The sequence below is a fragment of the Sinocyclocheilus grahami genome, unplaced genomic scaffold (assembly GCF_001515645.1).
Source record: "Sinocyclocheilus grahami isolate Dianchi unplaced genomic scaffold, SAMN03320097.WGS_v1.1 scaffold184.1, whole genome shotgun sequence".
NCBI lineage: Eukaryota > Metazoa > Chordata > Actinopteri > Cypriniformes > Cyprinidae > Sinocyclocheilus > Sinocyclocheilus grahami.
The window spans coordinates 586865-604351 of NW_015505363.1; the positions used below are offsets into that span (position 1 = coordinate 586865).

General features: G+C 37.3%; 1 protein-coding gene across 6 annotated transcripts in view; it reads left to right on the forward strand.

Moving 5' to 3' along the window:
• Window positions 1-17487, forward strand: part of csnk1g1 (casein kinase 1, gamma 1) — a 64275-nt gene that overhangs the window by 5293 nt on the left and 41495 nt on the right. For all 6 annotated transcript variants that reach the window (XM_016284536.1, XM_016284538.1, XM_016284539.1 and 3 more), the window contains exons 2-4: window positions 2364-2665; window positions 3894-3934; window positions 6117-6186. In XM_016284536.1, coding sequence (XP_016140022.1) covers window positions 2485-2665; window positions 3894-3934; window positions 6117-6186 — 292 coding nt within the window. In that variant the 5' untranslated portion in view covers window positions 2364-2484. The remainder of the gene's footprint in view (window positions 1-2363; window positions 2666-3893; window positions 3935-6116; window positions 6187-17487) is intronic.

Below are 17487 nucleotides of genomic sequence, written 5' to 3' on the forward strand. Positions count from 1 at the left end.
ATCGTGTTTGGTATTCGGTCTTCCCAGTGTTTAATTTTGTTCGGCTTCGGCCAAGAATTTTCATTTCGGTGCATCCCTATAAAAATTTGTCCTGGCTATTCCAAGCTCTCTCTCATTGCAGTCAGCGGGTGTTGCAGTGCTTCAGTCCAAAAGAAGTGAAATAAAAACCGCCCATCCATAAAAAAAAAGTGTCTCACACGGCTCCGGGGGGTGAACAAAGGCCTCCTGTGGCGAATCGATGCATTTTTGTATGAAAAATAACCATATTTAAAACGTAATAATCAATTTAATCCAGGTTGCGCTCATTGTTGTAAACGGAAGCAGTTCCGGTTCTGATGACGAATGAGGTCGGCTTTGTGCATGCGCCGCTCAGAAGTGACGAACGTGGAAGCGCAGGGGAAAGATCAAAACAAAACAACGGTCACTAATTAGAAGTACAAAACGAGGATTTGTAAAGAAGAATGTCGGAGGATTTTGATATAAGCCAAGAGGAGACTGGTTTTCCTTTGCTTCCTTTGCTCCTGTTAACGAACATTGGTTTTCACGAGACTCACCGGCGCATGCGCAGCGCTGACCTCATACGTCATCCGCCCAGAACTGCTTCCAGTGTACAACTGTTGGCACAAGCTACATTAAAGTGATTATTACGTTTTGAATATGGATATTTTTCTTACAAAAACGCATTGATTCGCTACAGAAGGCCTTTGTTCACCCCCCGGAGCCGTGTGAGAGACTTTTTTTTTTTATGGATGGGTGCTTTTTATTTCACTTCTTTTGGACTGAAGCACTGCAATGATAGCGCTTGGAATAGCCAGGACAATTTTTTATATAACTCCGACTGGATTTGTCTGAAAGAAGTATGTCATATACACCTAGGATGCCTCTGAGGTGAGTAAAACAAAACCTAATTTTCATTTTTGGGTGAACTAACCCTTTAAGGCTCCTCAGTAGGTCTTGCGGTTTTGTTGTCATGTTTTGTGTTGGGGTTTTATGTGGCCACAGCTGCCCTTGATTGTGCCTGATTGCTTGTGAGTGATAATTTGGCATCACACTCTCATTAGTCACTTCAGATTTTTTGCTTTTTAAGTTTGTAAGTGACGCATATCTGTCATCCGTGAACAGACCTTCATGTGCACATTTATAAAACAACAGCATTATGTGCTCTGCCTGCATGCACACAAAAAGCGCTGTATTTGCTGGATAGTCCCTCATGCATTGCAAATTAGAAACCTAATATTGATGCACCAAAAATATTTATTTTATGTTGTTTAAAATTAAAGCCAAAAAACGAAAACAAATTTTGGACAATTAAAAATTCTGTAAATGGGTACTAATTTGACTCAATATGCTTTTCATGCAGCTTTAGCATCTTTTTGTTCGCAGTGAAGCATGTCCACACTGCTGACATGTTTACCTGTCGTAGCTTATCCATTTGTGTGCACAAAATAGATGATAACGCAGTCAAAATGCATCATTGTAGAAGCAATAATTAAACATGACTGTTTCGATCAATAATATCAGACATCCAAAACTCTTTTGGCTATAACTGAAAATAATTTTTTGCCCTTTCGGTCTAATATTTTTTGGTTGCTGAGCTAATACTGTGAGATTGTTAATTGTTTCATATAATTTTTCTTAAAACATTTCCCACATATTAATTTTTAAAAGCAACATTGAAAACTAGATCAAAGGTCGTCCTATTTTCTTTCTTAATACACATTTATACACTTATAGTAGACTATTCATCTGTGTTAAAAATATTTTTCATATTTATTATTTTTATTGAAATGTAATGCCTCAAAATTCGACAGATGTCATGATAATTAGTCAAATTATTTACAGTCCAAGTTAATTACAAATATTGCAATTTGTTATTGTCACAATGTAGGTCAGATTTGTTATACTAAGAAAAGGTCAGATATTGGCACCTATCTTTAGCATCATACATTTACTCACACAGTCGGCCAAATGTGATTTTGGCTAATTGTGTAATTAGAAAGGAAATTGGCAGATTTTTATCTGTAGCTAACCGATTATTCCACCCTTGGATGAAGCCTGTTTTTGACACAATACCCACTGATAAAATGTGATTTCTTTAACTGTGGCGCTATGGATTTGCCAGAGGTGAACAGTGGTGCAGGAACCATTGGGCTGAATGTTTATTTGAATTGAATTTTGGCATTGCCATTCACAGTGAAATATTTCAGCTTTTGTGAACTTGTTTTAGTAAGAAAACATTGGTGCTTTCACAATGTTTTATGTGATTTAATGAAGAAGTAATGTACTTATTACACACACTGTTATTGTTTCAGAGGTGTAATGGTGCTTAAAACATACTCTGATCAAATGTTTTCTTCCCTCAGTGTGCTGGCAGCAGTGACTGGCTTAGCGGCAGCGGTGCCAACAGCAGTCGTCCCATGAGTTTTATTTTGGCCTGAGCTGTCTGCTTTGGGCTCTGGCCTGGTTCATCTGGATCTCGCAGTCATGGATCACCCCAGAGAGAAGGAGGGCGAGAGGCCGGTGAGGAGCAGTAAAGTGGCCCAGGGACGCAGTGGGCACTCACGGCCCTCCAGCTCCTCCACGTCCTCTGGGGTCCTTATGGTTGGACCGAACTTCAGAGTTGGCAAGAAGATCGGCTGTGGCAACTTTGGAGAGCTGAAGCTCGGTAAGAGAAGCCATTAGTGTCTTAATTTTTCACAAAAGTTTCCATGGAGCAACTAGGGGTGAAGTTCTTCGCTCAAAGGTGCCAAGCCGGAGTGAATCTCAGGAACTCTGGAGTTCCTGGGTCACCATCATTTGTCAATTCATTGGGGAATGTTGACTTGAGTCATGTGATAGTTCCTTAAAGGCAAAGTGTGTAATTTGTGCACTGCTAGTGGCAACAAATTGTATTGAAATAAATAATGTTTTCAAAGAGGTTTTCTTAGAACACACCTCCCTGATCTATTAGTTGAACATACTGATTGGTTGTGGAACAGATGAAAAAATTGCACACTTCACCTTTTAAGGCATTGGCCAATGCCTTAAAAGGTGAAGTGTGCAATTTAATAATCAATTAATAATCCCCCAAAAAAATTAAGTTCATTTTTTTGTTGTGTTTTTCTTGCCGACTCCAGGCCTAACGCACAACGACAGCACTTTTTGTTTTTTTGTACAGAATGTTGCAGAAATAACAGAATGGAAGAAATGCCACTACAGCTAAGGAAAGCTGTATAATCAATCTATCAGCTACCATATTGGTTATCTAATGGCCAATTATGTAATCAAAAATTGCTATATAATTGTGTATATATATATATATATATATATATATATATATCAAATTGACAAGAAAATTGGTAGATTTTGGAACTGACACAAAAGGGAACTACCACTTCTGTTAATCAAGCAATCGGTCAGTCACCACTGATACAGTAATCACATAATTGCTCTAGTGTGGGTAGAGTGTTGCTCATGACACACATTCTTGTCAAAATCTGCATTGAATTACCTATCTAATTGATTTGATCTAATTCGATTTTCCTATCTAATGCCAAATTTACACTGCGAAGGTGGCGCAGAAGTGCTTCTGAAGTGGCATTAGGGTCTTTACACAGACTGCTTCATGCTGCTCATAAATGCATTTACACTGCAATTACAACTGCATACTTCAATTCTAGGGTCTGAGCAGGTATAATATAGTCTAGCTTTTATGTAGCATTGTGTCTTTTACATTGAATTTTGAGCAGGCACAGAGCAGCATTAACTCCGCTATGTATAGATGATTTCCAATAAAGAAATCCAATAATTGAAAATAGAAGTATAGGCCAAAATGTCTGTATTATTGCATTCATGTTTAATCAGTCTAATTTCAGTTGGTCAGATGGTCACCCTTTTTCTGTTTTGCTTTTTAGGAAAGAATCTCTATACAAATGAGTATGTTGCAATAAAGTTGGTAAGTACATTGTTTATTATTTTCTACCAAGTGATTATAACAACAGAAGTTGATGTTCTGTTAACGTTGTAACTAGGGGTGCTCCGATTGATCGGCTACCGATCACTATCGGCCGATAATCGCTTTGGGATGATTGATCGGCGGTCTCTAAAAAGGCAGATCTCAGAAAAACGATCTCAAGCTGATGACGCTGCCATGAGAGGTTTGGCACGACATGCAGCGGCACCGTCTCAGTCTCTGTCCGGCGCGGGTGAAATAATTATAATGCTATATTTCTTCATTAAATAAATTCTAAAGTAATTTGAAAACTTTGTGTGAGATGTAACTTCAGCTTGAGTGAATCACCGCGCTCTCTCTCTTTCTCTCTCAAAAATACGCGAATGGCTTCAAATCACCACACATCGCGTCTGTCTATAAGCGAGCTTCACGCTGCACAGTTGACACAGGAATTGTCACTTGCACAATCAAGGTAGTGTCACATCGTTACTAAAGTTTATAAATGGCATTACTTTTTAATTCTTGCCAGTGTTTAACCATTCCTGCTTTCCTGAAGACTGTGTGCTCATGCACACTCGCAGCGCACATACATAATGCCAGGTTCACAGTACTCAGTTTGCAGTGCGTATGCGGTGCATATTTTTTCCGTGCTCATGTTAACTGATTAACATGAGCTCATGTTAACAGCGTTCACTGCACACGGTTGCGGTCCGGCAGTGCAGAGATCGCTTCCACACCGAGTCTATTGCTGCGCTGCAAGTGCTGAATTAAAGTAACAGCGCATTGTTTTCAGTATAAACGTGGATTGACACGAAAATGTAGCAATTACACCATAAATGCATATTATTAAAGTCTACTGTGTTTCACAGTCAACGCATATGGCTTTTTGGCTAGGTTTAAAGGGAAAGAGCACTTTTAGATAAACAAGGCAATAATAGATACCACTCGTGGAGGTAGAAAAACAAAGTTCTTTATGAACCGCAAGATTGCTTGTAATAAAGATTTAAATAAAAAAGGAAAGGCAGTAGAGCTGACTATTTCTGTCAATGCTAAGTTTGTGATGACGTAAGAAAAGTAGTTTAAATGTTTTGCCGCTTGCTTGCTTAATATATAAATCTAGAAGTAAATGCAAAAGTAAAAAGCATTAAATAATGTGTTGCTTATATTTATTGTGTTTAAACATGTCTGTTAAAGATTGTATTATTGTACTGTGTAAAAAAAAGAATTGCAATGCTGAAAAAGCATTTTCAGTGACAATGTTTGGATTTGAAATCAAAATAATGGATAAATGTTGTGTTTGTGGTAAACAGCCATGATTCAGTAGCGGACTCCTGTGTGAAAGCACAGTCCGTGCTGCTCCCCCTCTCACAAGAGTCAACTAAGAGGGGAATTCCCCCATTTTCAAAAATGAAATTCAGGCCCTGAATAAATGTCGAAAAATCCTGATTGGAGTATCACTATATATGATCAATATCACTTGAGTACAAGAGTGATATTGCGTTTATACAACAGTTAGACGGAACGTGTGTAATTAAACCAGAAACTTCAGTTAGGTTATTAGTGAGAAATAATGAGGTTATAAGAGAGAAACAATGCGGCAAGACGTGCATCCAAATGAGAGAGAGAGAGAGAGAGAGAGAGACCGTGAAGCTTGACGTTTCTTCTTATATATTAACTAACGTACTCTACGATTAGCTCGGTGAATAATAAAAAAAAAAACATAGACCCGGCTAGAACAAGCGGAGTGATACAAAATTGTGAAAGGGCATTCCTGTCTCAAATCAGATTTGAGAACCAGAACTAACTGTTGAATAAATAGTGATAAATGATAAAAAGAAGGCTTTAAAAAGATCGGTATCGGCAGATACTGCTTTCTGTGATCGGTGATCGGCCTCAAAAATCCTGATCGGAGCACCCCTAGTTGTAACCATCTGAGCATGTCTGTAGACCTGGAGTCAAACTGAAGTTTGGATTGTTAAAGAAAGCAACTCCAACTGACGTGTTTTAGAGATTTTAGGAACCTGAATCTACAGGAATGTTAAAACTGATAACTTGAATATGTCCCTCAGACACGTGAAAATAAATGTGTATAGCTGACTGGAAAATGTATATATTGTAAATGAATTTAATGTGAACAAATAAATGGGTTTTAATTTAATCTTTTTTTTTTCTGCCACTCCTAAAGGAACCTGTGAAATCGAGGGCCCCACAGCTACATTTGGAGTACCGGTTCTACAAAACATTAGGCAGTTCAGGTAAGATTATAATCAGCACCAGCACTGCTGTACCCTGCATTTATCTCCTTTGTTTATTTGAATAATATTCATTTCATGTGTTGTTTCATATTTTTGCATTCAATCAGAGTGTTTGCTCATTTGATCTCATCTACCTTTAGCCTTAATCTTCATATCCAGGTGCATAACTTTGTTTATACTGCGCCTAAGCTTTGTGACAGGGATTTACCGTTATTTTTCTTACTTTGAAGCCTGCAGTTCCCGAGCAGGTTTTGTAAGGATGTTTCCTTTGTGTTGGATTGAGGATTTTTTTCCCCTCTGGAGTATCTGACATGTTGAATCATAGCTTCAGTTTTGATCTTACAGAACAGTTTGTTTTACTACTGAGCCTAGGCGTGTGTGTGTGTGTGTATGTGTCTTTGTGTCTGTTTCTTTCTTTGTGTATATATATATATATATATATATATATATATATATATATATATATATATATAAAACAGAAATGAAAATCTACTCGCTTGCTACAAAATTCATGTTTTGCCTCACCTACCAGTGGTTGATGAATAGAGAAAACTTGTCAGCAGTGATCAGAATCATGTTAAAATATCTGACAAAGAAATTCTACAGAGGTTTTTCATTGTATTTTTGTCTCAGTGAAATGCCACCTCACAGAAATGTCAAACCCATTGTGATGTTGTTCCTTATAATTTTCATACCTTTTGTAGGCTATTTGTACTTTATTTATAGTACAGTGTGTTTGTGCAAGTGCTTGTCCAGTGCAGAATTGTTATTGTTCGGCTTTAATTTCATATTATTCTTAACCTCTAAATCTGTTTATTCATGCTGTAAATCAGCAAGGACTAATAATTGTTAGCTTTTTTTTATCAGGACACCGTATTGAGGCAAGACTCAAACTAGTGGTAAAACACATGTCTGCTCATGCAGTGGCTGCTGGGTTTGATCACTTCACACTGCACTTTGATTCAGGACGTGGCGGCTCGGGCGTCACAGAGCAGCGTGGTGACGGTGTTGCCCTGGTGACAAAACGCAGATGCTCTCTATTCAATGTCTGGTGGATGACAGGCCAGGGGGTGTGGCCTCAGATTCTCTATTCTTGAGATTCACACACAGTCATTCCTCAGTCAACATCTTCAGACTGAGTGTATCAGCATAAGAAATTTTAGCAGCAGCTGCGTCAGCAAGATGGTTCCTTGTCATGTATAGCCAATTTTTTGTGTGTTTGCGTTCAATAGACAGCTAGCTAGATAGAAATTCTATTATCATCTTAGGAAGAATTCAGATTAGAATGAATAGATCTGGGTGTCAGTCATTTCACAGGGTTCATGCTAACAAGGACATTTTGGTGTCATTTCTAGAGCTTTTTAAAGCACACATTTTGGGCCATGGTGCATATTGTTGAATGAAATTAAGATTTCAGTGAACAGAATTTAGTAAAAATATTATTAGTAAAATGTGCCCATAAAATGCTAATCACTGATTGAATATTGTTCTTATGCTGCATGGCATGACTGAATTTTGACATTGTGATGTGTTTTTATCTGCCGTTTTTCTTTATAGAAATGTAATTATGCAGTGACATGATACCAATTTGCAGTGTCTGCAGTTTTTAATCAAGGCAAATGCTTCTCTGCTCTCACAGTCAACCAAACTGAGAAAAGCCACATTTGACAGCCATTACAACTAGGGCTGGGTATCGATTCAGATGTCCCGATTCGATTTCGATTCGCAAGCTCTCGATTCTCGATTTTTTTTTTTATTACATTCAGTGAATATAGTTTTAATACAAATGCTATTGATATTTCTAAAAAATGAACAGTAAACATCAGTTTACAAATGGTGAATTAATAAAAGGAAATTAAGAACCACATGCCTGTATTTTAAACCTATGCTTTTTTTTGTATGGCTCCTTTTTTAAACAATAATAGGGCCCTATAAAATTTTCTTAATTTTTCTGGTAATCAGATGAAGGCATAAAACATTAATTTAATTTATCCTAATCAAATGAAAATCAAACCCTTTTATTTTTTTGCCAAACAAAGTGCTGCACAACAGAGGTTTACTGTTCAAATTAAAAAGAAAACCGATGTGATTATTCCTTTAAAAATAAAGATTTATTAATATTTATTAGCAGTAGTAGCATTGATACTTAAGACTGCTAAATAGTAATATATTCTGACAGTTTCTTAACGTTAAACTAAACTTTTATTTTGACGGGTGCCGTGAAGAACTTGCAGCTGCTGTGTATGTGATATGACGGCAGATTTCTCAAATGAAACGGTAAATGCTAATGAAGTGACTATCAGAGCAGCTGGAGATGACATTCGTGTTCATATCATCATATAGTGAGACGGCAGAAGCTGAAAACACCGCGAGCGTCATCCGCGCTTTAGTATGTGTAAACAAAACTAAATTAAATTTAAATTTACGATATCGAATCGACGTCATTTAAAAAACTGATTAATCGAAAAAACGATTAATTGAAAAAACGATTAATTACAGCCCTAATTACAACTGATTACATTAGTGTATGTGAACAGAACTGATACTCACTTACACTGTGAACTCTGTGTCCTGATTCAATACGTAAATTAAACATTAGACTAGTGGCATTAATTCACCTAATGTAGGTGTTCTTGGGGTCGCTTCAAAAACTGCAAAATGCGGGCAGTGCAATGGGGGGGGGGTTCTCATCTTGAGACACATTTGTTATTTTTAAGTTGAAATTATTTTAACTTGAGCACAATGTTTTTAGAACAGCGAGTCATGCACAAGATGTTTCAGAAGACATGAGATGATCTCATCGGTCAGACACATCTGTCTGGCACTTGTTTGCATAGAAAAACAGTGGAAAAGTAGTGCAGTGGAATGGAAAATCGTGTTTTGTGTGAATGGCACCTTGCTGTTTTTCTGCATGTTAATTTAAGGTTGAGAGCTGCTACACAGTTTAAAGGAGTAGTTCACTTCCAGAACGAAAATTCTGTCATCATTTAGTCGCCCTCCACTTGTTCCAAACCTATATGAGTTTCTTTCATCTGTTGTGCACCAAAGAAGATATATTGAAAAATGTTAGTATCCGAACAGTTGATGAGCACCATTGACTTCTTCCTTAGGAAAAAAAAATTACTATGGAAGCATTGTGTGTGTGAACGGCCCCTAATGGCTGCTAAAAACTCAGCTCTGCCATCACAAGAATATATTACTTTTTAATAAAATGTTAAAATAGAAAATGGGTGAATTGTAATAATTTTGCACTATTACTGTTTTAAAATACAGCAGTATATTTCATTGTACACATGGGGTACTTTTTATCCCTGTGTGCACCAAACCCATCTTGAGTGTTTGTTGCTAAAAAGCAAATTTTTTAGTTACATCTGACCGTAGAAGCCAGTCCCATTTGAAGTTCCAGTCGTGCCTGACAACATTATATGCTGGGGATTGTTTATGCATGAGAGCATTATCTTTTCTTGTTTTTGTTTGTTCTTCTTGAAACCCTCCCCAACAACATGTGGTGTAGGTGCTGTTTGATTTTTTTTTTATTTTTATGTTTTCTGACCTTGAGACTACACCATTTTCTGCAATTCTCCAGCTGTGGTCCTTGGTAGGGGTGCTCCGATCAGGGTTTTTGAGGCCGATAACCGATCACAGAAAGCAGTATCTGCCGATCCGATCACCGATACCGATCTTTTTAAAGCCACCTTTTAATCATTTATAACCATTTAAAGTGATACTCCAATCAGGATTTTTAGACATTTGTTCAGGGCCTGAATTTTATTTTTGAAAATGGGGGGGAATTCCCCTCTTAGGTGACTCTTGTGAGAGGAGAAGCAGCACGGACTGTGCTTTCACACAGGAGTCCGCTACTGATCCGTGGCTGTTTACCACAAACACAACATTTATCCATTATTTTGATTTCAAATTTAAACATTGTCACTGAAAATGCTTTTTCAGCATTGCAATTCTTTTCTTTTACACAGTGAAAGGTGCATGATCACTGAAGCAGCTGCAGTTAACAAGCGCTTTTGGAGTGAGAGTAAATTCTGCATTGATTGGTCGGACTCGTGACTCCCAACAAATCAGATGGGCGGTGGGCGGAGATTGCTTTAGGCCACAGAGTGTTGTTCTGACAGGGGCCCTGTCCCAAATGGCACCCTAAACCCTCGCGGTCTTCCTCTGAGCCCGGACTTTCGTGATGTAACGCCGCATTGACTGTCGGGTAGAAGTCTGCTGTGGAGCTCGCCCTAGTGCGGGCTTGGCAGAAGTGTGGATCGAGGGCGCATGCAAAACTGAAACCCGGTGCGGATGTTTTTATATCACTGTATTTCTGAAGGAACCCGACTGTCTTCAGAAGATTTTCAATGTCATTTTTATTTCTTCTTGCATGCTTTGTGTACAGCGTTACTGGGAAAACCTCGATCTCTACCACTCCAACAGCACCTCCTGCTGCCAGAGAATGAATTTGCATATATATGCCGCCACAAACGAGTGTAAGTCTGTGGGAAACACTGCAGTTTTACTCAAATGAAACTGTCAAATGATCATGAAGTGACTCTCAGAGTCAGAGCAGTTCTGGAGATGTTGTTCATGTATTTACAGTCGTGGTCAGAATTATTGGCACCCTTAGTAAATATGATCAAAGAAGGCTGTGAAAATAAATCTGCATTAATCATTTTAATCTTTTATTAAAAAAATTCAAATAAATCTTTCATTGGAGAATAAGAATTTAAAATGGGGGGAAATATCATTATGACAAATAGATGTGTCTTTAATCTAGATTTAAACCGAGAGAGTGTGTCTGAACCCCGAATGTTATCAGGAAGGCTATTCCAGAGTTTGAGAGCCAAATGCGAAAAAGCCTCCTTTAGTGGACTTTGCTATCCTAGGTACTCCCAAAAGTCCAGAGTTTTGCGACCTTAGGGAGCGTGATGGATTGTAGCGTGGTAGAAGACTAGATAGGTATGCAGGAGCTAACCCATTAAAGGCCTTATAGGTAAGTAATAATATTTTGTAACTGATACGGAACTTAATAGGTAGCCAGTGCAGAGACTGTAAAATTTGGGTAATATGATCATATTTTCTTGACCTGCTAAGGACTCTAGCCACTGCATTTTGGAGTTTATTGAAGATGCAGGGCAACCACCTAGCAGTGCATTACAATAGTCCAGTCTAGAGGTCATGAATGTATGAACTTGCTTTTCTGCATCAGAAACAGGTAACATGTTTCGTAATTTGGCAATGTTTCTAAGATGAAAGAATGCTGTTTTTGTAACATGGGAAATATGATTTTCAAAAGACAAGTTGCTATCTAATATAACAAAATGATTATAAAAAATAAAAAAATCTAGGAAATTTCTCTGGCATTTCTTTCTTTTTGCTGTATTGAAAACGTACCGAACCGTGACACTACTGTATCGTATCGAACCTAACGAACTGTGAATTTTGTGTACTGTTATACACCCCTAATATATATAGTACGATACAGTAGTGTCACGATTCAGTACGTTTTCAATACAGCAAAAAGAAAGAAATGCCAGATACATTGATTGATTTTTTAATCTTTCTTTTCTGCTCAAGATGAGAACGTTTTGATTATTGTAGCTACATTGTTTTTAGATCATGCTTTTAAGTAGGCTAAAATATTAAAATAGTATAGATTTCAGGAGGAAAACCCTGAACAGAAACAGTTTTTTTTTTCTGTCACATGGCCTTACAATGTAAAAATGTAATACATGTAAAAAGTATTTTTTTTTTTTGTTCGGACCTCTGCTTGGAAGAAAATATAGAGGCCGTGCCTCTTGGAACTTTAATTGAATACCCCTGACTTGTATAATAAAGAAATACTTTATTTGTATGGTTTTGTAATATCTGTGTCACACATTTCCTTGTGTGTCATGGTAGATCAGACCCTTCTTATAGAATTTCATTACAGGAAAAACTGTTTTGAACATGGTAATGGATTAAAACATAGCCTATAAATAACAGGCTGGATTTACAATAACCTTACATCTTAACACCTCTTTTTTTTTTTTTTTTACAAAGCAGATCATAGAATATATATTTTATCTATACAACAGCTTCGTAAATAGGAAGATTTCAATACATGAGATTTTTTTTATCAAGCCATTAAATGACTTGAGACTCGACTCGGACTTGTGACCAAAGACTCAAAACTTGACTCCGACTCCAGCGATAAAGACTTCAGACTTGACTCGGACTCCAAGTTAAAGACTTGTGAACATCTCTGACGTATGATTTAAGTAGGAGATTCATTCATCAAACAGTGATAAGTATAGAAAGTATAGACAGCTTTACTGATTATAAGGGGAGTTTTTTTTTTAGAGTGCTTAAACTCGCGCTAGACTTAAGTCAGTCATACTGTTCCTTGACAATGTAAATGTTCTTTGCTCGCCTTCTCTGTATAATTTATTTGCTGTTTGAATAGCTTTGGAAGGTACAGGTAATAAAAAAATTAGTTTGTTACATCCGTGAACATGATCTGCACATCTCTGGATGGTCCAAATCATCCAAAAACAACGTCTCCCATCGCTCCACTCTTCTTCATAGCGTCATCAAGCTTCGCCTTTGTTATTGTTTTGAAAATGCGACCTCTAGCGGCGAAAACTTACATATTGTGCCTTTAATCTAAAATCAGGCTATTGTGTCTATTTCATGGGGAGCATGTTTATTTTCTAGACCCCGCAAAGAAAGGACGAAAGGAAGTGAGGAACTGGGTGGTCAGGTGAAGGAGATGCTATTGTGACTGTAGCATGAAATCCTGAGGATGTGCTTCCCCTTACGTCCTCTACTGTGCAACCCGACCCCAGAGGTCTACCCTCCCCCAGATGTGACTTCAAGCTCTTACATGCTGTTTATCCCCTTACTTCTGCCCATCATGGCAGGTGGAGAGATTCTTCATATTCCAGGACTCTTGAAACTGGTGCTGATTGCACCTTTTTAAGTCCTTTGTTGTTTGCCCTAAAACTCAAAATGATTCTCAATGCGTCAAGATTTTTCAACAATGCCATAAGGAGCACCAATCTTTTGACCTTCACCCTTTTTAAATGTGAATTAGGGCTGCAATGACTAATTGCTAGAAATCAACAATGAAAATAGTCTAGAAGTTTTATTATTGATTAGCCCAGTTTTGTGCATGCATTGAATGTCAGTGAGAACAACATTAGTTTTTTTTTTTTGCATTATTGCCTTAAAGTCATAGAAATGAATAAAATCTTGAAGTCATGGACATTCCCATAGTCAATGTAAATATTTTGCGTTTTGCTCAGTTCACAGTCAGGGTTCTCACGCGTCCTGAAAAACCTGGAAAATTGATGAATACTTTTAAGAAGTGTAATACCACACTACTTGGCATCCGTTTAATATCGGGGCTTTCTCATGTCACGCCAGATTTTTTTATTGCTTTAAAAGGGGGCGCGACCAAAAAAGTTTGAGAACTACTGGGCTAAAGTTTACAGATAGTGTTTAAAAAGTGCAATCCACATGTTTACATATGTTTATTACAGTGACTTTGAATTACCTAAAGTAGTGTGGTAAAGCAACAGATTTGTTTTTTTATTTCTGCAATGTACTTTATTTTGTGTGATTTGTTACTGGCGTTCATATTAATGTTTACACCAGGCTTATTTGTCAGTGATTTATGTTGTCATAATTATTACATGCTTACAAGGTTGGAAGTTGAACAAATCAGTCAATATACTGTGATTGTAGTTGTTAAATAAAAATGTCATTCATATCAATTTATGCATCACCTAATTTCATCGTAACATATAGGCCTGGCCTACAGAAAAGAACATTTATGTTTAATCTATCTAATATTGTGTTGAGCATACTATACAATGATTTATAGCTTGTCTTTATTGAATAATACAGAACATAAAGTGCTTTAATTGCATATTAAATCGCAATCGCAATATTGGTAAAAACAAATCGCAATTCGATTATTTTGCTAAATCATTCAGCCTCAATTATTGCTCAAGGTGTGCAAAACCTGAATTTAATGTAGCCAATTGGCATTTATGTGCAATCTCATGATCCTGTTATGCGTTCAGTACAAATTAATGGTTGAAAATCAGTTCAAACATTATGAAGTTTTGTGCATCTTTGCAGAATGATTTGAGAAAACGTCATGATGTCCCAATAAATCGAATTCACCCTCTAGCCATAGTACAAAGATCATCTCACAGGCGTAGCCTCAGTGGAGGAGGTGCTGTACGTGTCTGCAGGGTCTGCTGGGCCCACCCGCTGAGCCTAGCTCATGCTTTATGGATGGGGGGGGGATGGGGTGATGAGGACTGGAGAGTCGTGGCCTCATCTTTGTGATTCTCACCTTCCTCTTGCTGCACAGCATGTTTGGATGGTTAAGTCTAGATATAATGCTTGGTTTATGATGGTGTGTGATGAGACAATATTAGTGCATTATTTAATTCAATCTCTATTTGTTCTTGGCTGTAGTGGTTTTTCTGTTGTTAGGAATCCAGTAGAACCCATAATGCACAAACACAGCCTTGTATATGCAATAATGAAATCTATTTACATAACAATTTGTCAGTTGGCTTGATATCTTCCCTAGAGATTCCAATCTTACTTTGAGCTTAAGCTCAGGTATGTCTGTTTGTGACCCTTATGTTGTCATCCAGGAACACATTGCACCAAATTGAGATGTCATTCACTCTTTATCAGTCATAATTCTTGAAACCTTTATTTTTGTGAAATGCAGCATTTCCACTGGTTATGTTTCCTATACACAGTGTTCTGGAGATTGTTTTAGTAATGTCTGATTCAAGAACCTTAATGTTCTTTTGAGTTCTCGAATTAGCAGCTTGTTTATTGAATTGTTCTGGAGTGTGTTTTCCAAAAGCAGTGTTAAGAAACTACAATCACAAGGTTCAACGATTTGGTGTTTCCTGATAAAATACTTTCAAACAAACATTCGCAAACAGCATCGTAAAGTTGTTTGCTTGAACCGACAGGCCTTGGAACAGTCACCGACAGCCAGTTTAATTTTACCTTTCTTTTTGTTTTCATTTTGAAAAGCCTGTTGTCTTTGCTGTTTACCTCACGTTACTCTGTGGAGGCTTTCTATTAATTATATATATATATATTTTATCTATTTGATTCCTCAGTGTTTGCTAAACGTTCTGTAATTTATTAGTCGATATATAATGCGTCATGTGGTGTATGCCATGCCTCGTCTTACTGTTTTATTGTTGTGCTTTTCAATTAAGAATAACAATGAATCCATCTTTCAAGCATTTGTTTTAGTCTTAAAAAGTGAAAGGTGTATAGATGTAAGCACAACAGACAATTATAAAGTGAAAGCGACCAGTGGGAAGAATGAGTCTAGAGCCCTGACGAAGGCGAATGCGGTGACGAACACGGAAGCGCAATGGAGTGAGCAAAACAAAACACCAGTCAAGAATTAGAAGTACAAAACAAATTTCGGAGGATTTCGATATAATCCAAGAGGACACTGGTTTTCCTTTTCTGTAAACAAAACTTGATTCTCACGAGACTAGCATATTCTCACCGGAGCTTATGCTACTCCTACATCATTCGCTGGAACGCCACTCTCTCATGAATGCGCGTACAATGGTTAGCATAATATAGATATTAAATATGGATATTTTTCTTACAAAAATGCATCAATTCGCTTCAGAAGGCCTTTATTAACCCCCAGAGCCGTGTGGAGTAGGGTTGTGATGGTGAGGAAATTTTCCCACCAGTTAATCGATGTGTGACAACATCGGTAATACCGGCATAACCGTGGGGGCGGGGCGTTCCCTCTTTTCCTCGCTTTTAAATAGCTTGTAAAAGTGGCGTGCGCATTTTACTTTCACTTTCTAATTAGCAGCAATTCGGTGTCAATTGCTTGAATGCAACAACAAAATACGTATATATATAAAACTTAGAACTTCTATTAACAAAACAAATAAAAATACACCATGCTAAAGGGCAGGCTATGCCTAATATAAAATAACAAATAACTTGCATAAAGTTTAAATGTACAAAACTGGAAACAAGTAAACATGTATAATATATAAATAAGAAATGTAGAACGTTTATTAGCAAAACGAGTAAGAAAGCTTGGAGGCACGGCATACACCTTGATGTCAAATAAAATAAATAAATGACACACAGTTTAAATAAAGTAAAAATCAGCAAACAATGTGGAACCAATTAAATAAGAAACGAATGTTTAAAAAAACTTCCAAACTCACCTTAAATAAACGGCAACAGTCAACAGGCTTTTCAAAATCCAAAATATTGCCAAACAGGCGCTTTTGCATTTAGTTTAGAAACTAAATCATCCGCGATCGTTTTGTCTGTCTCACCTCACTACTTGTCAGTCAGCTCGACTCACTCTCCTCACTGGAGAAATTAAATCTGATCTGTGATGCGACTGTCGTTCAACTGCATTGAGCAGCCGCGTTCAGTTTTTACTTGTAGTGTCTGTTCTTTTACTGAACTAAATTCAGAATATTGAGGTGAGGGTCGGTGACGCGGTGGGCAAGTGACGTAACCGGTGTTGCGGCTTAACACTGGTATCACCGTCTATCGTGGCAAGCCTAGTGTGGAGCACTTTTTATGATGGATGGATGCACTTTATTGAACTTCTATTGGACTACTGAATTGCAACAGCCATTAACTAAAGCTTGGAAGAGCCAGGACATTTTTTTTATATAACTCCGGTTGTATTCGTCTGAAAGAAGAAAGTCATATACACCTAGAATGGATTGAGGGTGAGTAAATCATGGGGTAATTTTCATTTTTGGGTGAACTATCCCTTTAATTATTTCAATCTTAATTCAGCCTGCTGCCATGATAATACTTCTGTTCACTATGGCATATTATAAAATAATACATAAATATTAGATGAAAAACCAAAAAAAACGAATTCAAATTTAAAATGAAATGCTAAAAATTTAGTTGCTGAATTTTTATATAAAATAATAAATGCTGAAACTGAATAAAAACTTTTATTAAAGGGGTCATATGATGCGATTTCAAGTTTTCCTTTCTCTTTGGAGTGTTACAAGCTGATTGTGCATAGATAAGATCCCTGAAGTTGCAAAGACTAAAGTCTCAAAACCAAAGAGATATTCTTTATCAAAGTTAAGACTCTGCCACGCCCCCCTAAAACCTAAATATCTACCTCACTATGTGGAAATATTAGCATAATGCCGCCCAAATGTTCACGCAAAGAAAGAAGGCGTGGTTTCAGTAACCGCAGTTAGTGTTGAAGCAGCATGTCAGGGAGACGCTGTGTGTTTCTAGGCGAAAGCAAAA